This window comes from Haliotis cracherodii, unplaced genomic scaffold, assembly GCF_022045235.1.
Source record: "Haliotis cracherodii isolate W230 unplaced genomic scaffold, xgHalCrac1.p SCAF_11, whole genome shotgun sequence".
In the NCBI taxonomy this organism is placed as follows: domain Eukaryota; kingdom Metazoa; phylum Mollusca; class Gastropoda; order Lepetellida; family Haliotidae; genus Haliotis; species Haliotis cracherodii.
The window spans coordinates 2,189,712-2,217,418 of NW_027266266.1; the positions used below are offsets into that span (position 1 = coordinate 2,189,712).

At 43.5% G+C, this 27,707-nt stretch overlaps 1 protein-coding gene across 1 annotated transcript in view; it reads right to left on the minus strand.

Annotated features, from left to right (window-relative positions):
- Positions 1–9,618: 9,618 nt before the first annotated feature.
- LOC139456084 (ubiquitin-protein ligase E3B-like) overlaps positions 9,619–27,707 on the minus strand; it is a 36,904-nt gene continuing 18,815 nt past the window's right edge. The window contains exons 15-30 of the mRNA XM_071237606.1: positions 27,311–27,459; positions 25,555–25,713; positions 24,228–24,402; positions 23,098–23,216; positions 22,681–22,795; positions 22,270–22,369; positions 21,849–21,968; positions 21,204–21,281; positions 19,495–19,593; positions 18,671–18,778; positions 17,126–17,263; positions 16,684–16,808; positions 15,410–15,592; positions 13,109–13,220; positions 12,652–12,744; positions 9,619–10,901 (exon numbers count right to left, since the gene is read on the minus strand). Coding sequence (XP_071093707.1) covers positions 10,710–10,901; positions 12,652–12,744; positions 13,109–13,220; positions 15,410–15,592; positions 16,684–16,808; positions 17,126–17,263; positions 18,671–18,778; positions 19,495–19,593; positions 21,204–21,281; positions 21,849–21,968; positions 22,270–22,369; positions 22,681–22,795; positions 23,098–23,216; positions 24,228–24,402; positions 25,555–25,713; positions 27,311–27,459 — 2,065 coding nt within the window. The 3' untranslated portion in view covers positions 9,619–10,709. The remainder of the gene's footprint in view (positions 10,902–12,651; positions 12,745–13,108; positions 13,221–15,409; positions 15,593–16,683; positions 16,809–17,125; positions 17,264–18,670; positions 18,779–19,494; positions 19,594–21,203; positions 21,282–21,848; positions 21,969–22,269; positions 22,370–22,680; positions 22,796–23,097; positions 23,217–24,227; positions 24,403–25,554; positions 25,714–27,310; positions 27,460–27,707) is intronic.

Consider the following 27,707-nt stretch of genomic DNA (forward strand, 5'->3'; position numbering starts at 1 on the left):
AATGGTCGGGTGTCTGTCCTCGATGGTCGGATGTCTGTCCCCGATGGTAGGGGTGTCTGTCCCCGATGGTCGGATGTTTGTCCCCGATGGTCGGGTGTCTGTCCCCGATGTTCGGGTATCTGTCCTCAATGGATTTCAATAACAGTTTTGGGGGTCCAAGGCATAAACATGGGGGTCCTGAGGCTGATCTTATCCAAGAGTTATTCTGATGTCATATCACTGTACTTGCTCAGAAGCCTCAATCCTGTTACAGGTGGCAATGTTGAACTGATCAAGCATCAACACTCTGAACGTCTTCCAGTAATCTAAAATAGTATTTGTTTAATGGTTTAAATGTCAGCTACATGCAATCTAAAATTTTACTCATTTTAGCGAATCAAACCTTTGCGTCCCCCAGAACTCGCAATGTTAATTAATTTTGTCCATTCACAGCCCGTTGTATATAGGACACAATATTTAGAACCCTTGTATGTTTTAGGCAACTTGTGACAGCTTTAATCCTCTGTTGTCCTGCGGGTTGGTCATTGAGCCAAGGACACATTTATTTTCTTCATCAAACATTTATTGAATATTTTTTAATTAAAACACCCAAAATATTTTTTCAGTCATTTCGTCAAGATGATTTTTTATAACTGAAAACAATTTTATATAATTTTTACCACAAAGTATTATTTACAGAACTTGCAACATGTCCAGTGTACATTGTTAAAACTGTAGTTTACTGTATACAACAAACCGAAAGGGACCATTATATTTTAGTTCATTATCATCGTAGTTTGTTATAAGCATAGCTATGTTTTCTCCCATCCCCCTGAATAGCATAGGTTGCCTGTAACTGAAATGCTATTTGGCTGATATATACCACTCAACAGAAGTTAAGAACACCCAAGTTTTTCATACTACTATGGCTGATCTGTCGTGGGGGGCAGTCGGGTAGCCTAGTGGTTAAAGCGTTCGCTCGTCATGCAGAAGACCCGGGTTCGATTCCCGACATAGGTACAATGTGTGAAGCCCAGACCTTTCGCAAACTCTGACCGACCAATGGAATTACTGACAAGAGGTCGACATTAGCCAATCAGAAGGCAGCTTTCTTGTGCTTTACGGTACTAATTTCAAATTGGCGACTACGCTTCGAAACATATTTTGACGAATTCTCGCTTAAAATATTGAAACCTGAACAAAAGAATGTTCTAGAATGGCTAATATATGGTCTAGATTATTTAGATTCAGTCATTAAGCCAGTAACTATTGTTCGGAATACCCCGTTTTAACGTTATCTAGGCTGCATGAATAGAAATCACATTCTGACTGTCACTTTCATGATCTGGTAAGCGACACTCTGATTGGTTTGATGAAAGGTTGTTCTGACGTGACCCCTAGTGGGATGTCCTCAGATCTTTTTTTAGCGGTTCAAGGGCAGACTAATGTTATACTTTGTAAGTACATTCCAGGAAGTTGTCTATATCCGGACATGCAACTCTATCAGCACTGTTACATACACTGTGTTTGTAGGAGAATAGTATCGGGATGTAATTGTACTGCATGGCACACAAATGACAAATGTTGATTGGTCCCTGTCACTTTGCTGTGCTCTAAGGGATATCCTGGGAGGTGCCAGGTATTTTGTATGGATACAAGATATATTTTCAGCCACAAAACCAGATATGTTTTTAATTAAAGCTATGAGCCATGTTTATACAGTATATTACTTTTATATATTATATTATATACTAGTATATATATTTTCATTTTTGCAACAAAGTTACTTTGTGACAGACAATTTTTATTTTTTCGATAGTGTGAAGCATAATAATTATTTTCAAGTATTTTCTAGGACAATCCTTTTCTTTCTTTCTTTTCCTATAAAATTCCAGGCCTCCCTTCCTCCAATTATCAAATGTTCGGTCAAAGTATTAATACAAAATTATGTATAAGTTTTCAGATGTTACATTTTTCCAGCCTTTGTTAGTTTACAAGGTATACAAGATTGTATTCATCTGATTATCAGATATAGCTCTTGTATTATGTGTTTTCCATGTATTGTATTGAATATCGTGTTGTTACCATGCTGTGTGTGTGGATGCATTTCCCAGGTGTCATCATTTAGTTATATACTGAACAGAAAAAGTTGGGATTGTGAATATTTTGGGGATATGAAATTGTGTGTTTAGTCTTCACTGCAAAAAATATTCCCCAAAACATTCATGATCCCGAACTGTTTTTGTTCAGTATATATCCCGACAGTCCTAGTATTCTGTGTTTGTTACAGCAGGCTGTTGTCAGTCATTGATGTGAAGACAGTCTGGACATGGATTTAAACTCGTTTCTTTCAACAAGAAATTGAAATCAATATCAACCCTGTCTTTACTAATAGAGCTTAAAGATTACACTTAGAGATTCGATATTTGATTTATTTAGTATCTAACTGCCACGTTCCTATTCTTGAGGGCATTCTCACATTCCATCGTCACTATATGGCTGAAATAATGCTGATACGACATCAAATTTTAACTCACTCACACACATCCCATCACAAGGCGACGATGCTTGTCGTAAGAGGCGACTAACGGGATCGCTGACTTGGTTGATGCATGTCATTGATCCCAATTGCACAGATTGATGCTCAAGATGTCAATCACTGGATTGTCTGGTCCAGACTCGATTAATTACAAACCGTCGTCATATAGCTCAAATATTCCTGAGTGCGGCGTTAAACAACAAACAATCAAACAAAACACAATATTAACATTTTACAATACAGAATCTAGCTGTTTGATTGGACAGATGCTGAATGTCAAAACCCATAGGCTGGCAAGCTTGTATGGATGATGTGATGTCTTTATGTTGGATGTCACAAAGATGCTGATGAACAGTTTCAGTCACAACAGCTCCTGGCGAGCTGACAGTAGAAGGTAGACAACCGAACACCAGGTGCATGTCATTGTGTCTTAATTACAGAGACCAATGCTTATGTCAGTCACTGGATTGTCTGTCCTGAGTGCAGTGTTAAAACAAGCCAACAAAGTTTGTACTCCCATGTCATCATTCTGTCTAATTGTTAGTCAATGTCAGCCAGGGCAGGTAGATATTGTAACTGTGTTCAATATGGAGCAGAGCTGGTTGCCACACCCCAGGACTGTTGACTGTGCTGATGTATTCTGGTCTGTTTCCAGTATTGCCACTTCATTGCAATGTAATCTCAGCTTGATGACTGTTTTCCATGTGTGTACATCTTTATAAAACATTGTCGTTTTTACCAAATATTATATTGAAGGATTTTTACAAAAATAAAAGCAAATATGTCTCTCTCTTTATTTTCTGTTTTTATTCACATTCATATTAAAATACATTTCTGGCATAACATTTCATAGAGTCTCTATGTACACAACAAACAATCTATACACAAATCCAGCCAGTGGAATAACCAGGGTGATTGTTTCAATATGAAAACTAGGACAAGGAAAAAAAAAGAAAGAGTTTCCATACTACTCAAAAGAAGTTAAGGCCCACTGGATTCTTTCATATCACTACAGTAAATCTGACACAATCCAGTGGTGCTTAACTTTGTTTTAGTAGTATGTTAACTTTGCCATTAATTCTGCACTCTTAATAATAAACAGTTTTATCCCTTGTTAAATAGCGGCGTTTTTCAAAAAGTGCATATTATTGGCAAAGAATAACACATATGTCAATACCTTTTCCAAAAACATTGAAATATATATATTTTTGTGTGTTTTCACAAGCAAGACATTAAAAAAAACTTTCTGTATGACCAGACAGATATCAGTTGGCACACAATAAAAGCTCGAGCTCTGGATAGTGTTTCTCATCTACAGAAGATTGTACGAGTGCTTCCAGCAGCAGTTGGTTCTGCACTCTGGAAATGGCTGGAGGCCACAATAACAGATAAACAACAACCTCAGTTCAATGTTTGTTGACTCAAGGATATAACGTAACACTCTTCTTGACACTGAAGTGATGTGGTGAGAAAATGATGCCTCTGTACATCAACATTCAACAAATACACAGGGCACAAGACATACCAGTAAATACTTGGACTTTTGACAGTTCATGTGGTCCAACTGGCTACTGAAAATGTACTTGGCATAACTTAGAATTAATAGACAGCAATGGCAGACATACTTGTAATACAGAGGTAAGATATATTAAACATCTTAACAATGATGTTGCAGACATTTTGTGGTAACCTTCTATGACCCTGGTCCTGGTCCAGGTCCACGTGGATCCTGCTTGATGCTCACACACACACAGACACACATAACACACACATCAAATCAACATTTGTAAAACAAAGAAAGCACTTGCTGAGGACGTCTGGGATGTATTGCCATGAGCTTGCCAAGTTCTCCAAGGCCCACTTGCACAAAGTGATCTAAGCGCTAAGACTATCGTAAGCCTACATTAAAGTATGGGAGTTATGATCATCTTAAGTGCTAAGATAGCTTTGTGTAAGTGGGCCCAGACCAGCAGATCCAGGGTGGTCCTGCTGATAGAAGACAACTTGTGGAAGCCAGGTACAGGTGCAGTTCTGTATTTGGCATTGAAAAATTACTCTTAAAAATCCAATCATCCAATTTTCAAAATTGAATCGGTTTGTTTACTTGTCTTTTTATTCTTCATTTTGTTGAATTATTATTTTTCTTGTATTTCTAATTTTTGACACGGCATCTCTACTAATGAATCACAATGTATGACAGTGAATCAGGATTAACCATGTTTGAACAGTATCTCAGTTATATCATGGATTGCCAGCTTGATGGAGGAGATGATCACACCTTTCTGGCACGACCAAGGGATGCAACTCTGCACAGCAAATAGCAGCACCTTAGATGACTGGGCAGCCGTGCCAAGTTGAGTGAGTTGTGCATGGCATTGTGTAACATACTTAGTGAAACAGTAGTGGACATTTGTTCAGATAACCTAAAAGCACAAATGCCATGGAAATGTCCAAACTCTCAGTACTTTCAACAACTGCCCTGAACTACTTACATCGTGCAGCACATTATCACATGGCAGTAAATTGATCCTCCCAGACAAGGTACATCATCAACTAATTCTTACTACATCTACTCCCTTCAACCACTGTAACAAGCAACAATACATGGTCAGAGTTATCTGCCCATAGGTCAAGGCTTCTTTATGTACAGTGAGACACTGTCCAGATGGAAGCCTTCCCATTCAAATTGTCTTGAATAACATAGTTCCGTTTTCAAGACATTCAGCAGTGAAGCATGCATGTTACCTACTGGTGCTGCCTCTACATGAACCATTTTATTGCCTTTGTGATTGTAAACCTGAAACCTTGTGTTTCAACATAATTTGTGGATTGTGGAGTTATTTACAGATTTCACAATTAAGTTCTTGGTTAATCTTCTTGTTTCAATTTTGAAATCTCTTTATAACAACCATCTTGAACTGTCTGGAAGGCAGGTTTCCATGGTAACAAGGCTTCACTGTAACCCAACTCCTCACTATGAATGCAGGTCTGTCAGACACAGTGACAGCTAACTCTTCAACTAACATTTGGCACAAAACATCATTCAGTCATGGCACACAGACTCAACAAGAAACAACCAACAGCTCATCACAGTTGTACACTGTACAGCACCGTCCCATCTACTCCAACTCCATACCCTCTCCATCAACATCAGACAAACCCTTCATACGTCACTTCAGGTGAACATTCATGTGCCCCCCTGGATTTTTTATAGGAAACATTTTTCCTTGTGAAAGTTAACTTGAATAAGAAATGAATAATCTTATTTGCCCCCCCTGTCAAAAAAAAGTTAACTACGGCCTTGTGTTTGTTGTTTAACGCCTCACTTCAGCAATATTCAAGCCATATGACAGCGGTCTTTTTATAATTGAGTCTGGTCCAGACATTCCAGTGATTGACATCATGAGCATTGACATTCATAATTGGGTACAATGACATGCATCAACCAAGTCAGCAAGCCTGACCACCTGATCTTGTTAGTCGCCTCTTACGACAAGCCTTGTCGCCTTTTACGGCAAGCATGGGTTGCTTGAAGACCTATTCTACCCCTGTCTCTCTGCCTGCTGTATCTTTAAATGAACCTGCACAGTGCAGCACCAAATGGAGAATACTACTATATACACAATGTTGCGGATAGTCTTCTCTTTGACAGTGAATGCATCTAAATCCAATAGGGCATCTATCAAGAGAACATTTGTGTTGTGTGGGTTTGTCCTGTTGCCAAATTTCAACAAAGAATTAATCAAAGATGTATTTACATCTTTAAGTTCATCAACCAGAAATTGACTGACAACAGATCATATTCACAAAACTCAGAATGAAGTTGACCTGTCTAAAGGAATGCGGCACAAACACCCACATACATTCCATTTCGATTGGTCAGCCAAGCTTTGCTCCAGGTTCCCAAGACTCGTCAGGGTTGGTCTGAAAGTACTGTAGAGGTATCGAGTCGGAGTAAAGGATCTGATTTCAGGGACAATGCAACCACTGCTCCCCTCTGTACACATGCATTTGGCAAATAACAAGCTTCTACAGATTTACAATATCTAACCTCATCAAACACCGCATCAGAACTTCACCTTTGTATACATGACCTACCTCCATCACCCGTGAAGTTTTGACAATGCAAACACTGCTACACGAAGTCAACTTTATCACCATGGTTGATGAAGTCAACTTGTCACCATGGTTTTTGAAGTCAACTTGTCACCATGAATCAAGTCAACTTGTCACCATGGATAAAGTGAATGTAATTTTTTGCCACCATAGATGAACGGAATGTCATAAAGAAAATACACAAACCTGAGATATGTTCTCTCTAGGAGACTAGGTGCTTTACATTCCATAACCCTGCAACAGATCTAGCAGTCCTCCAATGTCGGCGTAAACATGGTGTTGACAATAACCAAACATAAACTGATTTTGTAGAACATCACAAGAGGCATGAGCTTCAAACACAGGGAATGAAACTCCAGCTTGATGAGGGCCCACTTGACCTGCTTGCCTACCCCAGTCTCTCCTTACTAACATAGGTTCCCACCATACATGGAGTCAGGCCATCCATACAATATTGTGTGAGTCTCACCTTCATTCAGTTGGACGAGTGAATGAGTATGTTTTTTTGCTGTTTTTAGTAATATTCCAGCAATATCATGGCGGGGAACACCAGAAATGGGCTTTACACATTGTACCCGTGTGGGGAATCGAACCCGGGGTCTTTGGCTTGACGAGTGAACGCTTCAACCACTAGGCTACCCCACTGCTCTGCTTTAATTGGGTCGTATACCACTGAAAAGATGTCTGTTGTTAAAGAAAAGTGCACAATTTGGTGTTTGTACTATATTTGAAGTGCAATGGTTGTGTTATCGGTGTGGAAAGTTAGAGAACGAAACAACCAATAACCAGAGTAGTTTTCTTCTTCAAATATCATTACAACAAAATACAGTGGATTTCTTTCATGACATGGGAAATTCATGAGTTGTTTCCAGGGAGGGATGATATATATATTCTAGCACGTGAATCCATGGGTATAAAAACGAGCAGGGTGGTAACTTAGAAGCAGTTGGTGATGAGGAACACGCAATAGAATACCGATGGCCTTCACAGATCTTGTAAACCTCGGAGTGACTGAACACACATCCAGGCAGTTCCGGATCAGGAAGAGAGTAGGGGGAGAACACGAAGAATTATTAAAGTGAAGGTGCTATGACTAGAAGTACTGTGAGGTATTACAGGGCAATGGAATCTGCAGCTACAAACTGACTTGCAGTGTGCAAGGAATGACATTTGTGAGTATACAATTTCAAAAATAAAAGAAACCAATGTACTCTATAATTTGTTTGACTTTCATCTAGACATCATCTGATAACTCATTCACATGTAAAACACACATTAGCAGACACAATGTTGGTGAACGCTGACTACAATGTAACACTTGGCTACAGTCTGCTGACTACAATGTAACACTAGGCTACAGTCAGCACTGACTACAATGTAACACTAGGCTACAGTCAGTGCTGACTACAATGTAACACTAGGCTACAGTCAGTGCTGACTACAATGTAACACTAGGCTACAGTCAGTGCTGACTACAATGTAACACTAGGCTACAGTCAGTGCTGACTACAATGTAACACTAGGCTACAGTCAGCGCTGACTACAATGCTACAGTCAGTGCAGGGGTTACAAAGTTCATGGCAAGTGCTGATACACATGTCAGCTTAGGAAACTCACCCCGGCTAGCAGTGCTGGTTGTATGCACTTACACTTGGGGGACACCCACAAACATGGTGCTGACAAACAGAGGACCATCACCAGGACAAGAGTCATGCACAAAACCATGACCAGCGGATCCTGCAACGAGCAGGGGACTAAACTCTGCACAGGGACTAGTACTACACCAGTTGCATCATTGCATATATGTTCATCTATATTGTGTATGTGTGGAGTCACTCACTAACTCTACAAGGTAGGGATCATCTGTCCATGTCCAGGACATGCAGTAACTAGTCTGAATTTCTAGGGTCAGGCTACATGTAGTATTTACCCTTGCATCGACGAAACATAACATATATTTACAGTACATTATTATATACAGTGTGGCATAAACAGCCACATGGTGAACATGACAATGGCGGCACAAGATCAAGGATCTATGGTACAACATTTAGGTTTATGAATAACTGCCTGGCTTTTATTTACAGCAGGGCTTTACCCCCAGTGTAGTCAAGGCAGCTTTTACTGTTCTCAGAGAAATTCATCAAGGTTAGCTTTTCAATTTTGTTTCAAATGTCTCATTTTTTTTCCATCCAATGTGTGACAAGGCTCTACTTAGGCGCCTATTCCAGGATTTACGGTATTTGTTGCTTCAAAAGTCCTGTTTCAGGCAACTGACATGGTCATGTGAAAATGTTCCACTGTTCTGAAAAGACTTAGCATTATAAATGAAACTTTGTTAATCTGGACAATACCATTTCTGAAGAATTTATCTGAATGTGTTATACATTGACGTAGTTCCCCATGAGAAGGAAGGGAGGTTTCTGGAATAACAGGATCCAGACAAAGGACGTTCCACTGTAAGTTGACTGATTTTACAGGACATTTTGACACCATCACCATGGAAACGTGTCATACATACGTGTCGACATACACATGGACGTGTGGACTAGATCATCTCGCTGTAACATCACAATAAATAGGACACCCAGGAACACTGTACCTTCAATCTGGAACCAAGTGTCATGTCACACTTGAACTCTACAATGTATTTACAACATGAGACACCAGTGCAATACACACCCAAAGTAACATCCAGCCTCTGTTGACTACACATTGTGAGACTGAACTGTGGGAGGTGAAGCAGATGATGCAGTGTGGTGTGTATGTCGGGGAATATGGAAGAATCTCATCACCTGAGTACATACCAGGAAATACTAGCTGCGGGATTACTGGACTTGAGTATATGAACTGAGAACTGGAGTTTGTCAAGCTCAAGTTTGAGATGAGGTGAAATAGGGCTGAACAACGTGCTCTCAAGACTGTTCCGATTGCACTTAAATAGTGACATGCATGTGTGTGTGCGTGTGTGCGTGCGTGCGTGCGTGCGTGTGTGTGTTTGTGGGTGGGTGGATTGGGTCAGAGGTGCCTTGTCCTAGTCCGGACTAATGCTGGTTTATCGTGCTAGCCCCCTGAGACACCACGCTGCAGTTTTCACATGAATACCCCACTCAGACACACTATACTGACTCCGAGCTGACCAGTACATGTTTTACCCCCTTAATGCCAAGCACCAGGCAGGGTAACAACAAATATCCTCTTTCACCATCTTTTGGTATGATGTGGTCAGGTATCGAAGCAAAGACCTTCCGCTCTCAATGAAGACGCTCTATTCACTACACTTCTACGGAGATCTAATCAGTATTGACAGAGGAAATAGGATCATCCCTACGTTATAAGACAATCAATGGCTTTGGTAAGTACGAGAATTACACATGTACATCTTTCAACTCCTAGGCCTAATATGACAGCATACCAATTTTAGAGAGGCTAAAACAACAATAGTTAACAAGAGTGAGTGACGTGTGCTTTTGAACGTTGCTGAACACAAGGTGCACAGTAAATAATAACACTGTTGGCTGAAAGTGACAGGAACGCTCAAAATAACTTGGGAAAATATCAACTACGGTGCTTCAATATAAAATATTACAGGCAAAATTTTGGATTTGAACCCATCATCCTGGCACAGCAAAGGGAAGCAACTCTGTTGTATTGACAAGTGTCCTATTAGGGATCAGACTACATGCTGTAGGAGCAGGACAAGGCTTTCATGGAGGGTATGTTTCTGAAGAACTATATACAATTTCTTTTTCAGTCCAAAATTTAAGGCATTCAAAATGAACAAAATAATTGGTTCAGATTTGCATTCAGATTTCGTAAACTGAAATACATCTGTCTACGAGTGAAGTGGGTTTAATGCCGCTCTGAACAATATTTCTATCATATCACATCAGCTTAATGAGGGAGGAAAGCCACACTGATACAGGTACCACCTTTGATTCCCACTTCTCCCTCCATATCTTGTGACCTAAGCGAATCTAAATCCATTATTGAAACATTTTCAAGACCAAAACCAAAGCTTCTTCTAAACAGCTGAGATGCAAGTCGATGGGTAGGAAGGTGTAGAACGATGACATCATGATATTTCAAATCCTGAGTGTGAGTGAATGGCGTAGCGGAGCTTGTCACGGAGAATGCTCTTCTTGGAGTAGTTTGGGAGTTTGAGAAGGTTGAAGCATGTCGAGGACGTCGGGAGGCGACCACCAGCATCCTTCTTCTTGATGTTGAAAAAGCCTTTGAGGACGCTGCCTACTGTGTCTCCGGTGTCCTGGCAAGACACAGAATGCAGTGAAAACATTAAACTTTTTTCTAAGATAAATCTAACGTATTCCCGAAGCAAGGGTTTTAACTGACTATAAAAGTCCAGTTTCCACCCTTGCCGAACTAGGTTGAAATTCTGGAGTTACATTTTGGCTGGAATAACGAGTCCATGAATAGCCTAAATAAAGTTGTGTAACAAACTAGACATCCGGTTGGTAAACATCATGGATTTGAATTCAATGTGCAGATTTCAGTCAACAGAATGATTCGCAAAGAAAGTGTACTGCCAACTGGACGTTGATAGATATTTTCCAAATCTTTTCATGTGTTTAATCAAGGTGCGCAAGTGACTTGATAAGGTAAGACCCGTTTTATTACAATATAGATCTTGATTATCGATCAGATCATCTTGACTTGGCGCCGCCATTTTGTTTGAAGAAATTGCAAGTGATATGGAAGAGGTGGAATCTGAACATAATTCGTAATAGCAACTGAGCATGGACATTTCAGCCTTGTTCGGCAAGGGTGGAAACTGGACTTTTATAGTCAGTTAACGCCCTTGCCTCGGGAAGATGTAAATCTAAATGAACTTAATCAAAGTATACCAATACACAGGGGATCCTGTTCCTTCTGTTCCAGTAGATGCACTTATTGAATACCTTGAATACTTGATAGTATAATACCTTTTTGATATTTTAACCAGACAACACAATTTAACATCGGCAAAGACCGCAGTTTTGAACACTGGCCATCTTCAGCAGTTGAAATGGGAGTAATCTAATTATGTTTGAACTTGTATATTATTGAGTTTGTTTGTTGTTTTTATGCCCTGTCAAGAGCGGGTCATTAAATTGAGGCTGGACCAGACAATCCAGTGCTTGATATTATGAACGATGATCCAACCCATCCGGGTACATTGACATGCCATCACCCAATTCACTGAGCCTGACCACCCAATCTAATGAGTCAATCATAACAAGAGTCAGTAAACAAAACATGAAAATACAATGATCTGGCCTTGGGATCCAGACACACCCCCACCCCCCTGGTCGGTTCCCCCTCACACAGGAGACAGTACTGACCTGGTCATGGCTGACCTCCACCCCCAACCCCCTGGTCGGTTCCCCTTCACACAGGAGACAGTACTGACCTGGTCATGGCTGACCTCCACCCCCACCCCCCTGGTCGGTTCCCTTTCACACAGGAGACAGTACTGACCTGGTCATGGCTGACCTCCACCCCCATCCCCCTGGTCGGTTCCCCCTCACACAGGAGACAGTACTGACCTGGTCATGGCTGACCTCCACCCCCATCCCCCTGGTCGGTTCCACCTCACAGGAGACAGTACTGACCTGGTCATGGTTGACCTCCACCCCACCCCCCTGGTCGGTTCCCCCTCACACAGGAGACAGTACTGACCTGGTCATGGCTGACCTCCACCCCAACCCCCCGGTCGGTTCCCCCTCACACAGGAGACCGTACTGACCTGGTCATGGCTGAACTACACCCCCATCCCCCTGGTCGGTTCCCCCTCACACAGGAGACAGTACTGACCTGGTCATCGCTGACCTCCACCCCCACCCCCCTGGTCGGTTCCCCCTCACACAGGAGACAGTACTGACCTGGTCATGGCTGACCTCCACCCCAACCCCCCGGTCGGTTCCCCCTCACACAGGAGACCGTACTGACCTGGTCATGGCTGAACTACACCCCCATCCCCCTGGTCGGTTCCCCCTCACACAGGAGACAGTACTGACCTGGTCATCGCTGACCTCCACACACCGAATGGAGAAGGGTGGCTCCAGGTTGGCAAATCCCAGCAGAGGGGGCTTGGAACAGCTGGTCACAAACTGGGGACAGATGCATCATCATCATCATACATGGGCAACAGACATGATAACAGAGAGGAAAGACGGGAGGGGGAGGGAAAAAGGGGAGGAGTGAGTGAGGGGTGCAGGATTGAGGAAGTGTAAGGATGTCAGCACAACAGCACTTTAAAACATTATTGGCTGAATTAAACAATTCAGTTTCAGATTGAATTTCGTATGAAATCATTCATATTGATGACAAAGACAATGGACAGCTTAAAAAATATATATCAGTTATGGGAAGATTTATCAAACCTTGAGGAAGAGTAATCTGACCTTGACCTTGAAGAAGAGTTATCTGACCTTAGGGAAAGAGTTATCTGACCTTGAGGAAGAGATATCTCACCTTTAGAAAGAGTCCCTTCTCTGGGAATGTGAGGTCCTTCTCCAGGATATCCCACAGCCAGTTGATCACCTTGTGGTTGTTATGGTAACCCCCGTAGTACTGGGTGTGCCTCCTGTAACAGACAATAGCTGACTACTTACACCCAATGTACACTGACAAGGGAGAAACAGCTGAGAAATCACAAAATCAAAATTATAAAACTATCCATATCCCAGTTACCTACATCAGTGTTGAGAATTAAGCATGAAAGTCAAGGGGGCCTTTACATGATATTTGACCTTGATTAGAAATGCTATTGGGCAAATCTCAAGGAAACCAGGACATCTTTTAATTTTGAACACTGTAAAAAGTGCTTGTCAAACTGAGTCTGACATTGCTGACTAAAGAATGTGAGTGTGATTGCACTGAATCTCTATGTCAATCCGTGTCCAAAGGAATAATACAAATGTGTTAACAATTTGACGTCTTAGACAATTTGAAACAAAAGGTCAAAGCAATCTTTGGTTTCAGAGTTCAAGGTAATAATTTGATATTGACCTTAAAGTTGTCCTAGACAACTCTGAACTAGCACCCTACCTCAGTCCTAGATATCAACCTCCATGTTGTCCCACACAACTCTGAACTAGCACCCTACCTCAGTCCTAGGTAACAACCTCCATGTTGTCCCACACAACTCTGAACTAGAAAGTGTTTTTACTCGTAAAAACATATGTCTCCCCCCCACTCCCCTTACCCACATTCATTCGTTTACTTCACGTTAAACCCCATCTCTTCATTCCCACCCTCCATTACTAAATAACAGAGACAAAAATAGAAATTTCAAACAACTAATGGGCACCACTTCAGGACTTGGTTAATATGTTACAACTTCATGAAATAATATTGAACAGTTTTTGAGTTATGGTCAGGAAACAAAGCTTACCCCCATTCAGAGTCTATGTTCAACTTATCTCCATGGAAACGAGAAAAAATAAAAATGTCAAAAATCTCTAAATAGCAAAAGGCACCACTTCAGTGCTGGGTTAATGTGTATACAAAGTTTCGCGAAAAAATATTAAACGGTTTCTGAGTTATGGTCCGGAAACGGTGGGAACACCGACGCCGACGCCGACGCCGACGGGAACCGTGCCAAAAACAATTTGTCTCCCTCCATTCTGGGGGAGACATAACTAGCGCCATACCTCAGGTCCTCGATATCGACCTCCATGTTGTCCTAGACAACTCTGAACTAGCGCCCTACCTCAGGTCCTAGATATCGACCTCCACGTTGTCCTAGACAACTCTGAACTAGCACCCTACCTCAGGTCCTAGATATCGACCTCCATGTTGTCCTAGACAACTCTGAACTAGCACCCTACCTCAGGTCCTCGATATCGACCTCCATGTTGTCAAAGACAACTCTGAACTAGCACCCTACCTCAGGTCCTCGATATCGACCTCCATGTTGACCTAAACAACTCTGAACTAGCACCCTACCTGAGGTCCTAGATATCGACCTCCATGTTGTCCCACACAACTCTGAACTAGCACCCTACCTCAGTCCTAGATAACAACCTTCATGTTGTCCTAGACAACTCTGAACTAGCACCCTACCTCAGGTCCTCAATATCGACCTCCATGTTGTCCTAGACAACTCTGAACTAGCACCCTACCTCAGGTCCTCGATATCGACCTCCATGTTGTCCTAGACAACTCTGAACTAGCACCCTACCTCAGGTCCTAGATATCGACCTCCATGTTGTCCTAGACAACTCTGAACTAGCACCCTACCTCAGGTCCTCGATATCGACCTCCATGTTGTCCAAGACAACTCTGAACTAGCACCCTACCTCAGGTCCTAGATATCGACCTCCATGTTGTCCTAGACAACTCTGAACTAGCACCCTACCTCAGGTCCTCGATATCGACCTCCATGGTGTCAAAGACAACTCTGAACTAGCACCCTACCTCAGGTCCTAGATATCGACCTCCATGTTGACCTAAACAACTCTGAACTAGCACCCTACCTGAGGTCCTAGATATCGACCTCCATGTTGTCCCACACAACTCTGAACTAGCACCCTACCTCAGGTCCTTGATATCGACCTCCATGTTGACCTAGACAACTCTGAACTAGCACCCTACCTCAGGTCCTCGATATCGACCTCCATGTTGTCCTAGACAACTCTGAACTAGCACCCTACCTCAGGTCCTCGATATCGACCTCCATGTTGTCCTAGACAACTCTGAACTAGCAACCTACCTCAGGTCCTCGATATCGACCTCCATGTTGTCCCACACAACTCTGAACTAGCAGCCTACCTCAGGTCCTCGATGTCGACCTCCATGTTGTCCCCGGAGATGAGTTTCTGGAGCTCCGGGGCAGAGAACATCTGTAACCAGTCAGGGTTGACAACGGCCTTGAACCCTCTGATGAAGGCCAAGGTCTGTTCCTTGATCTGGCGGTACATGCGGAAGTGGGCCATCAGGTGCACGTAGCGGATCCTGGTGACACAACAAGTAGAATGAGTGAGTGAGTGAGTGAGTGGGTGGGTGTTTGAGTGAGTGAGTGAGTGAGTGAGTGAGTGAGTGAGTGACACTTTTAGCAATATCCCAACAATATCACACCTGGGGCACATTGCACATTGTATCCGTATCTGTGTGGGGAATAGAGCCCAGATTGGTGAACACTTTAACCACTTGGCTTCCCCAGAATGGGAAAGAGGGGACACACAAGGCTCAATTTCAGGAACTTGAGCTAACATGCACCAGGAGCATGTTGACATGAAAACCTAGTTGCACCAGGCAAAACCAGGTTGCACCCTGGTCCCATAAATTTATCAAAGTTGAAACATATGCACATCAACTCGGAGTACCCACAGTTGATGTCAAGCCCTTAAAAGCATGACAAATCACACATAACAAGGGACTACTGATGAAGTATGGTAAACAAAGCTTATGGGTATTGCATGGGGTCAAAGATCGATGTTGTGCGGTAAGACGCAAGAATTAGACACAAATTTCAAAGATATTGACATGCACTTGGTACATTCAGAGATAAATATTAGGTTGCATTTTTCAAGGATGGTTTGCACGGGGGCATGTTTTATATGTCCAAATTGAGCCCTGAGGCAGATGTCTGCAAATGACAACAGTCAATGAAGCATTGTGAAGACACCAGTCGGGCACATATAAAGTGAGCTCATATTGTTCATGTGGTGCAAGTGTGTTTCTTGTTTCACACTACGTTCAGCAAAATTCCAGTTATTTTACAGCGGCCTCTAAATAATCAGGTCGCGGCCTGACAAACCAGTGATTTCCTGAACACTGTCGCACATCGTCACGTACGATGACATGCCATGAACTGTGTCACATCCTGTATCTGCCAGTCGAACTTAACGACAAACATTTACGGGTCATACTGTGACTGACATTTTGTTGCAGCAGGTCATACAACAATTAATACACAGGGTCACACATATTAAAATATTTTCAAAAACTGGTTTCCTCATTCATGATTCCTAGCAAGTTTGACTTCACATTTCACACCAACAGGCACTTATGTAGGTTAGACTATACACATGCTCCTGGCTTACTTGTTCTCGTTGGTGACGGAGATGGCCTTCCCTCCGGGAACCAACTCGTGCGTCTCCAGCCGCCCCATGCAATCCTCGTCACAGGAGAAGGTCAGCTCAAGGTCACACATGTCTCCATCGTAGTGCTACCAAACACACAGAAGGATATCACAGAATATGATCGTGGAAAAGACTTGTTTGTTTGTTGCTTTGTTAATGCTTGACTCAGAAATATTCTACATATATGACGACAAGTCTGAAAATAGTTGAGTCTGGACCAGACAATCCAGTGATTGACATCAATGACACGCAGTCTACCAAGTTACTAGGACTGACCACCTGATCCATGTAGTTCCCTCGACAAGCACAGGTTGCAGGGTACCTTACCATGGGTTCAAAGTGGCAAGGAAAAGACTAGGCATGGTGAGGGCCCTTTGTGACACCCATACTGTGTGCATCTCACCTTGATGTAGGTGAGACTCTTTGCCAGCTCCGGGTCCAGGGACGGCAGCTCATCCAGCGAGCTGTAGGTGGAGCTCTGTTGGCGCCCCAGGAGCTGCGTCAGGAAGAAGGGGGCGAATGGAATGTCTACAACAATACCCTGGGGAGAGAGAACAAAAACAGTCAAATCTTGTTAATCCAACACTTGTTAATCCGACCATAGGTTTTATTCCGACACTAATGGTGGGAACTGATTAAATCAGTACTATTTAGACCCATTATTCAGAGAGTCTCGCACTCCGACTCTGACACACCTAATTTGCATTGATAAGTGTCGTTAATCTGACACGGTGATCAGTGTACTCCGTGGTCATCTGCCCGCGAGTACACAGCCCGTGTTTTCGTGCGAGACAAGTCGGCTGGAAGCTGCAGAGATAAACTTGCTTAACAATAAACAATTAATGCTTTCAATAAACAAAACAATATTAATCACATGCCTAGATTACCTTAATCTGATTAAAATCAGATACAAGTCCTTGCTACCGCTGAGGACATCCCATTACTGGTCACGTCAGGACAACCTTTCGCGAACTATGACCGACCAATGAAATGACTAACAGGAAGTAGCCATTAGCCACTAAGAAAGCAGCTGTCATGAGCTTTTTTTCAAACTGGCGACTTCCTTTCCAGACTACGCTTTTTAAAGTATTTTAAATAAGGCATACAGTCCATAACAGTTGTTTTGTGTTTATCTTCAGAGGTTGCATGTTAAGAAAACATATTCCACTAACAATAACATAACAATATGAATATTACATTTTCCCATTTTTTTGTTACGTGTTTGTATCGTTATCTATCGTGTAGTTGTCCGATTTATGATCATGAATGCTGATACCACTTAATTTCGTTTCTCCGACATACTCGTCAATCCGATATACTCGTCAATCCGACATACTCGTCAATCCGACATACTCTTCAATCCGACATACTCGTCAATCCGACGTACTCGTCAATCCGACATAATTGGACTTGACTGTACATCACAATGGAATGGGCTTCACACATTGCACCAATGTTGGGGCATGAACAATGGGTCTCCAGCCCAACAAGCTACCACCTGAACCACAAGGCTACCCAATCACCCTGTCCAACTGGGGCACTCATTGTACAGAAGCAGGATATCAAACTCTGGTCTTCAAACTGAGATGTGTGAACAGTTTAACCGAGATATTTGGGTTCAAAATTTGAAAAATATACAAGACAAACCATGAGATAAGGGACCTTACGAGTTAAAAATCACATTTTAACTTTTCATTATATTTTTAAAGTACAGCATCTTCAGGAAACAAAAATACAATTTACAAGCTTCAATTTATATTTTTTACACAGATACATGACATCACACATGGCATCTAACGTCTTTATGACATCACAGCACAATTGTATCCTAGCACCCATAAGGTCCCTTGTCTCCTGGTGGTCACATAGATTATCTTACAGTCTTTCCCACATTAAATTTAGGAGTAGAACTGAATTATCATAAGCCTGTTGCAGTCACTGTACCCACCTCGTAGAGAGCCTTGGCCAGCATCTTGCCCACGAACTCAAACAGCGCCAGGTGGTTCTCCTGGATGTAGGATGTGGACGACGGGTACAGCTTCTGCTCACTGGTCACCTACAACAGAGAGCAAACCGTGAGGGGAGTCCCCGGCAAACCAATCACATGTAACCGGTTTCTGTAACAAGCCACTCACCAATCACATGTAACTGGTTTCTGTAACAAGCCACTCACCAATCACATGTAACTGGTTTCGGTAACAAACCACTCACCAATCACAAGTAACTGATTTCTGTAACAAGCCACTCACCAATCACATGTAACTGGTTTCTGTAACAAGCTACTCACCAATCACATAATACATAATAACATCACTAGGAAAAATATATGTATTAATTTGTTTAATTTACTAAATATATTTTATTTAATAAATTAATTTACTTTTTTTTTCTATCAATAAATTTAATTTATTAAATCAATATATGTACTTTCTTATATTTCTTATATTCATTCATAGTGATCACTGCATAATTACTGTAGTTCTAATGGGACAAGAGAGGCTGTTCCATTATCAATGATAGGGGTAGGCCAGGTGTGGTTACATAGCCCCTGTATCTATATTGGGCTGGAGTTCCTATGGGAGCAAACCATTGTGACCTGGGGACATATTCCCATCCCATGGGTGTACACACTTCTTCAGGTTATGCAGACTGGATCTCACCACATAAGGACAGATGCAGGTAACGATATTCCAGTGTATAATAATTGTAGGTTTCCAGTTAAACATCAAGGTGACAGAAGTATTCAATAAGTTACAATCTTGGTCCACTTACCTTGAACAGGTTGAGTGCAGGATCAAACACTCTGGCAATGGTCTCTTCCAGGAACTCCTTAAACACTCCATCCTGGTCGATACCAGCCTCGTCCAGGCCCTGCAGTGAGAGACACACAGTGAGAGACACACAGTGAGACACACAGTGAGACATGCAGTCTCAGTAATCACTCCTTATTAATCGATTAATTACATATTGTGCTGTACAGTAGTGAGATGAGTTAGTTAGTGAGTTAGGTTTAACACCCCTTTTAACAGGATTCCAGTTATATCACGGCATGTCAGCTTAATGTGGGAGGAAAGCCCCAAGTGATGCAGGTCTTAGACATTTGCCACTTCGGTGAAACCCACGAGCACGGGTATGGTGCTGACAAACCTAGAAACATAATTGGGGCGAACCGGGATTCGAACCCCCAATCATAGGTTTCTGGCGTGCCCAAGGGACGCAACTCTGCACACGGAATCGCGATGCCTTAGACGACTGGGCCACCCGTGCCCCCAGTAGTGAGATGAACAGCCAGGGGACACTGTCAGGGTTAGAGATTACTTATTCAGCAAAATGATCTGCTACAGTGCTGCCATCTACTTAATGGTCCATGTACATGAGACATGTAGTAAGACAGGCTTGTTTGAGCACTGCTAGCCTTGAACCCGGAATGTAACTCAGGGAGAGATCAGTGAAAGAGGGATGCACTGGTACAAAGAAAGTTTGGAAATGATCAAACTTGGTCAAATTACTGATATCTTCCATGAAAGAGGGTTGTTGTTAACAGAGCTGAATGATTGACCTGGGTAGGTCAAATTACTGATATCTTCCATGACAGAGGGTTGTTGTTAACAGAGCTGAATGATTGACCTGGGTAGGTCAAATTACTGATATCTTCCATGACAGAGGGTTGTTGTTAACAGAGCTGAATGATTGACCTGGGTAGGTCAAATTACTGATATCTTCCATGACAGAGGGTTGTTGTTAACAGAGCTGAATGATTGACCTGGGTAGGTCAAATTACTGATATCTTCCATGATGGAGGGTTGTTGTTAACAGAGCTGAATGATTGACCTGGGTAGGTCAAATTACTGATATCTTCCATGACAGAGGGTTGTTGTTAACAGAGCTGAATGATTGACCTGGGTAGGTCAAATTACTGATATCTTCCATGACAGAGGGTTGTTGTTAACAGAGCTGAATGATTGACCTGGGTAGGTCAAATTACTGATATCTTCCATGACAGAGGGTTGTTGTTAACAGAGCTGAATGATTGACCTGGGTAGGTCAAATTACTGATATCTTCCATGATGGAGGGTTGTTGTTAACAGAGCTGAATGATTGACCTGGGTAGGTCAAATTACTGATATCTTCCATGACAGAGGGTTGTTGTTAACAGAGCTGAATGATTGACCTGGGTAGGTCAAATTACTGATATCTTCCATGAAGGAGGGTTGTTGTTAACAGAGCTGAATGATTGACCTGGGTAGGTCAAATTACTGATATCTTCCATGACAGAGGGTTGTTGTTAACAGAGCTGAATGATTGACCTGGGTAGGTCAAATTACTGATATCTTCCATGACAGAGGGTTGTTGTTAACAGAGCTGAATGATTGACCTGGGTAGGTCAAATTACTGATATCTTCCATGACAGAGGGTTGTTGTTAACAGAGCTGAATGATTGACCTGGGTAGGATCAGTCAGTGATGCATATTGTGCCTCACCTGCTCGTTGATGAACTTGACCCTGATGACCCCCTTCATGGCTCGAGACGGCAGCTGGGCCAGCTGACGATACCCGTCCTGGAACACAAGCAGGAGGAAACACTCAGAAAGGCACATGATACAACTACAGACATATATCTCACTAATGGTGGAACGTGGCCACGTGAACAGTACACTGGCCACACATCAGGTGAAGCTTGACTCTTGGGAATATCTGGGGCTTCGGTTCTGTCCCACACTAAAACACATGTTACAGTGTTTCCTTAAGCAACAGACTTTGTTCAAAATATGCATCTGTTCACTCAGCAGTGAATGCCTCATAGACAGCTTTATTTGTACGCTCCCCAGGGAGTTGAGACTGAAATAAAAGTGCACAGTGATCCGTTTAAAAAATAAATAAATGCATCCAAGAGGGTTTGGGTGATCCTGACACAGTCTCGCTGGTTAGGCTCATCATCCGCTCGGGGCCCTTGTCCCCTCTACATGCAGCCCAGACAGCGAATGGGACTTCTCCCAGGAAGCGCTGTCAAGTCAAATCCCCAATAGTCCATGCTAATCCTAAGTGCCAACTTGTCAGTGAGTCACCCCATACTCAAGGCCTTTACAAATCTGTGCAAACACTGCACACAAGGATGCACACCCTACCTCAACGATGCGACTCCTGTGCACAGTGATAAGTGTTGACTGGGGGGACGTGCACACCGACTCCGTCAGACCCAAGGCATCCTTCTCCTTCGCCACATTCTTGCGGAATAATATAACTCTCTGAAACAAACACTAGACTTACAAATCTACTTTAACATATACAGATGAAAAGCTAGATGAACTCTTTTATTGACACGCCCTGATAACAACAGCTGTTCCATCAGTTCCCCATCATGGCTGGCTAGGGCCAACTGTCTAAGGTAAGATTTCTCTAGTTGAACACCATTAGATTCCAACAAAACCATCACCTGGCATGAAGACACCAGTACTAGGCTTCAGCCATTACTCTCACGGGAAATCACAATCAGGTCTAATTAGCAAACAACTCCACACAACCAACATGCCCTACTCCCCCCCTCACCTCGTGGAATGGAATGATATGGGGGACTTTCTGCATGAGGAACTGCACCGTCTTCCTGCCCCTCTCCAGCTCCCCCATGAAGTGACTCGCCTTCACGTCCCTGCAACAGCAAAAATACACAGGCCCTCAGTGACAGATGAACCAAATGGAGGCAAACAAACGTGATGCAGGTTTAACACATTGGTGAATCCTTTAAGCTCTGATAATGGAAAACAAAGGAACATAATGAGGACGAATCAAACCCATCATCAACAGATCCTGATATGCCTAAGGGATGCAACTATGGTGCCTAACTCATGTTCACTGATAACACTAAGAAAGGGATTGGGAATTTACAAGGAAGATTGTAACAGAGCTCATGTGAAAGATGGTTAAGTAATCAGGTGCAGCATGGTCACAGGTAAGGCCTACCTGACCAGCCAGTGGTGGTTCTGGGTGTAGCTGCGTCGAGCATCACGCTCGTGAAGGATCATCAGCAGGTTCCAGGACGAGGAAAAGACGTCGCTCCAGCCTGCAGTCTGGATGTCTGGAAAACACAGCAACTAAATTAACACAGTGTCAGTGAGACATGTGCAGAACTAAAAAAACATGAGAGATATCTTAACCAAATTTGGCACATTGATAGGTCTAGTTGTAAACTGGTGCCTTTTGATAGTTTGGGATTTAAAAAAAATTCATTTTTCAAGTTTCAATAACAACAACACTGAAAATGGCAATAGCGCTCATTTCCAGACATGTCATATTGGTGGCAGTATTTCATGCTTGTAAATATTCTGTTAAGGATATTGTTGGAACGGAGCAGCCATTGTTTGTGAGAATTTCACCTACCCATGAGGCCGTGCCAGATGACACGGAACACAAACAGGTTGAGGAACTCGCTCATCTTGACAAAGTCGGACATCTTGAATACCTTCTGCTGTTCGTACATCTCCATGTCATCCAGAGTGCTGCAACGCAGAGGGAGGGAGTGGGTGATATAAGATAATATTGGGGGCTCATCAGAGATTCAAACCCACATCATTAGAACATACATGGTTTCAGGTTTAATACTTTTGTGAATCCTAGCAGCTCATGTACTGACAAACGAAAGGTTATAATGAGGGAGAATCTAGGATTTGAACCCAGCACCATCAGATCCTGACATGTCTGAGGGAGGCAACTCTACATTCTGCAACACATCAGGCCACTCGTCCCCCTACTTACATGATGAGGTGGCTGGATGTTTCACAGAAGAGGGTGAGGAGATTGAACACAGGGTGGATGGTCGAGTTACATCATCAGATCCTTATATTCTAAGGGAGGCAACTCTACACAATACATTACAACACCTAAGACCACTGGTCCCCCTACTTACATGATGAGAGGGCTGAATGTTTCAAAGAAGAGGGTGAGGAGACTGAACACGGGGTGGATGGTGGAGTTACATCATCATATCCTTATATTCTAAGGGAGGCAACTCTACACAATACATTACAACACCTAAGACCATTGGTCCCCCTACTTACTTGATGAGATGGCTGGATGTTTCACAGACGAGGGTGAGGAGACTGAACACGGGGTGGATGGTGGAGTTACATCATCATATCCTTATATTCTAAGGGAGGCAACTCTACACAATACATTACAACACCTCAGACCATTGGTCCCCCTACTTACTTGATGAGATGGCTGGATGTTTCACAGACGAGGGTGAGGAGACTGAACACGGGGTGGATGGTGGAGTTACATCATCATATCCTTATATTCTAAGGGAGGCAACTCTACACAATACATTACAACACCTCAGACCACTGGTCCCCCTACTTACATGATGAGGTGGCTGGATGTTTCACAGAACAGGGTGAGGAGACTGAACACGGGGTGGATGGTGGAGTTACATCATCAGATCCTTATATTCTAAGGTAGACAACTCTACACAATACATTACAACACCTCAGACCACTGGTCCCGCTACTTACATGATGAGATGGCTGGATGTTTCACAGAAGAGGGTGAGGAGACTGAACACCGGATGGATGGTCGAGTTGGGAGCCTGGCCTAGCAGATCCAGGAATGTCTTCAACCCACAACTTGGGCCCAAGTCGGACAGGAAGCGCCACAGGATGGGCAGGAGGGTTTCGTTATAGCTCAGACCTACACAAATGTAAGGCAAATACACTACACACTACAACCACATATCAAACTCACTAAATACATACTACATACACACTACATACACACTACAAACTCACTAAATACATACTACATACACACTACATACACACTCTACAAACACACTACATACACACTACATACACACCACAAACACACTACATACACACTACATACACACTACATGTACTTATCACGTCAAACTATTTCCCTTGATAGCTCAAAGTAAGTACTTGTTTTGTTTGATTGTTCCTCAATGCATGTGGCGGTCTGTAAATAATCAAGTCTGGACCAGACAATCTAGTGATTGATATCATGAGCATCGATCTACGTAATTGGGATACGATGACATGTATCAACCAAGTTAGCGAGCCTGACCACCCGATCCCGTAAGTCGCCTCTTACGACAAGCATAGTCGCCTATGACCTATTCTGCCCCGAATCTTCACAGGTAGTTTATTTGTTGTGTACTGTTTGCTGCAGTACTCAGCAATATTCTAGCTACTTGATGTCTGGGGGGCTGTCGGGTAGCCTAGTGGCTAAAGCGTTCACTCCTCATGCCGAAGACCCGGGTTTGATTCCCGACATGGGTACAATGTGTAAAAACCCATTTCCTGTGTCCCCCGCTGTGATATTGCTGGAATATAGCTGCAAGCAGCGTAAAACCATACTCACTCACTCACTTGATGTCTGGCCTGCAAATAAGGTCTGTGACATAATTTTATTGTTTGAGCATGCCATCATTTATCAGGAATGGAGAGTTGATTGTGTTCCCTTCCGCTGTTGCACGTGCTCCCTGGCGAGCTAATCTATACAATGGATGGTACACGGCTCTTTAGAATGTCACAGTGTAAGAGTAGAGATGTGTTTTAAGTAGGGCAATATCCTGTAACTGCGGCGACTCAGCTCCATTATTTTTAAGGAATGGAGACTTACTGGGACAGTCCGCTCTACATAATCAAAAATGGACCTGACATTCCAGTGATCAGCAATCAAAGACAACAGGGCATGATGTCATGCAATCAATAGCTGCCTCTTTCTTCACCAGCATCTGTTGCTGGGGATCTATTCTAATCAGAAATCCCTATGGGGTGTTTTCTGTTGGCTGGTGTTTTCTGTTGGCTGGTGTCCTACCTCCAAGGATGTCCGACCTGAGCTGTGAGAGGGTTTGTAAGGCTGTTCGATACAAGGCACACGGCATGCACGTCGACGTCGCTACGGAGCTGTCCAGTTTGATCTTGGGGTTGACAGTCTTTGATGACGATGCCTTGACCAGGGCTTTCTTCAGGATATCTGCACACCATCAAGGATTCCGAATTCATTAACAATGCAGTCAACAAAATAAATGCAACATCAGCCTGTTGATAATAAATCACAAGGCCGAGAATATGTTCACAGCATGAGCAATGAAACAAAATCATCCTCATTTCAGTAGATGCTAAAACAACTGAGTGATTGTGTGTGTGACCTACTTCTTGTCGGTGAGCTGGGTGAGTGCGTGTGTGACTTACTTCTTGTGGGTGAGCTGGGTGAGTGCGTGTGGTGGCCTACTTCTTGTGGGTGAGTGCGTGTGTGACCTACTTTTTGTGGTCGAGCTGGGTGAGTGCGTGTGGCCTACTTCTTATGGGTGAGCTGGTGAGTGCGTGTGGTGACTTACTTCTTCTGGGCGAGTGTGTGTGTGACCTATTTCTTGTGGGTGAGCTGGTTGCGTGTGTGTGGCGGCCTACTTCTTATGGGACAGTGCGTGTGGTGACTTACTTCTTGTGGGTGAGCTAGGTGAGTGGGTGTGTGACCTACTTCTTGTGGGTGAGCTGGGTGAGTGCGTGTGGCGACCTACTTCTTGTGGGTGAGTTGGGTGAGTGTGTGTGGTGGCCTATTTCTTGTGGGTGAGCTGGGTGAGTGTGTGTTGTGGCCTACTTCTTGTGTGTGAGCTGGGTGAGTGTGTGTGTGACCTACCTCTCATGGGTGAGCTGGTGAGTGCGTGTGGTGGCCTACTTCTTGTGGGCGAGCTGGGTGAGTGCGTGTGTAACCTACTTCTTGTGGAAGAGCTGGGTGAGTGTGTGTGTGACCTACTTCTTATGGGTGAGCTGGTGAGTGCATGTGGTGGCCTATTTCTTGTGGGTGAGCTGGGTGAGTGTATGTTGTGGCCTACTTCTTGTGGGTGAGCTGGGTGAGTGTGTGGCGGCCTACTTCTTGTGGGTGAGTGCGTGTGTAATCTACTTCTTGTGGGCGAGCTGGGTGAGTGTGTGTGGTGACCTACTTCTTGTGGGTGAGCTGGGTGAGTGTGTGTGGTGACTTACTTCTTGTGGGTGAGCTGGGTGAGTGTGTGTGGCGACCTACTTCTTGTGGGTGAGCTGGGTGAGTGCGTGTGGTGGCCTACTTCTTGTGGGTGAGCTGGGTGAGTTCGTTTGGCGACCTACTTCTTGTGGGTGAGCTGGGTGAGTGCGTGTGGTGGCATACTTCTTGTGGGTGAGCTGAGTGAGTGTGTGTGGTGGCCTACTTTTTTGTGGGTGAGCTGGGTGATTGTGTGTGATGACCTTCTTCTTGTGGGTGAGCTAGTGAGTGCGTATGGTGGCCTACTTCTTGTGGGTGAGCTGGGTGAGTGCATGTGGTGACTTACTTCTTGTTGGTGAGCTGGGTGAGTGCGTGTTGTGGCCTACTTCTTGTGGGTGAGCTGGTGAGTGCGTATGGTGGCCTACTTCTTGTGGGTGAGTGTGTGTGGTGGCCTACTTCTTGTGGGTGAGCTGGGTGAGTGCGTGTGGTGACTTACTTCTTGTGGGTGAGCTGGGTGAGTGTGTGTGGTGGCCTACTTCTTGTGGGTGAGCTGGGTGAGTGCATGTGGTGACTTACTTCTTGTGGGTGAGCTGTCTGAGTGCTTGTGGCAACTTACTTCTGGTGGGTGAGCTGGGTGAGTGTGCCGATGAGTTGTTCTGCGTGGCCTCCACATACTCCAGCAGGACGGAGAACAAGAGGCGGATCATCCTCTCACTCCACAGTAGCTGCAGCTGCTTCACAACGTACGGCATCGCCTCATGCAGGCTGGCAGAACACAACACAGGCATCAGAAAATATACAAGACATCTACCCCCTTAATCAAAGAATACAACACACTTACCCCTCTAATCAAGGAACACAACATTCCTACCCCTCTAATTAAGGAATATATCATTCCTACCCCCTTTAGTAAGGAATACAACATTCCTACCCCTCTAATTAAGGAATACAACATTCCTAACCCTCTAATCAAGGAATACAACATTCCTACCCCTCTAATTAAGGAATACAAC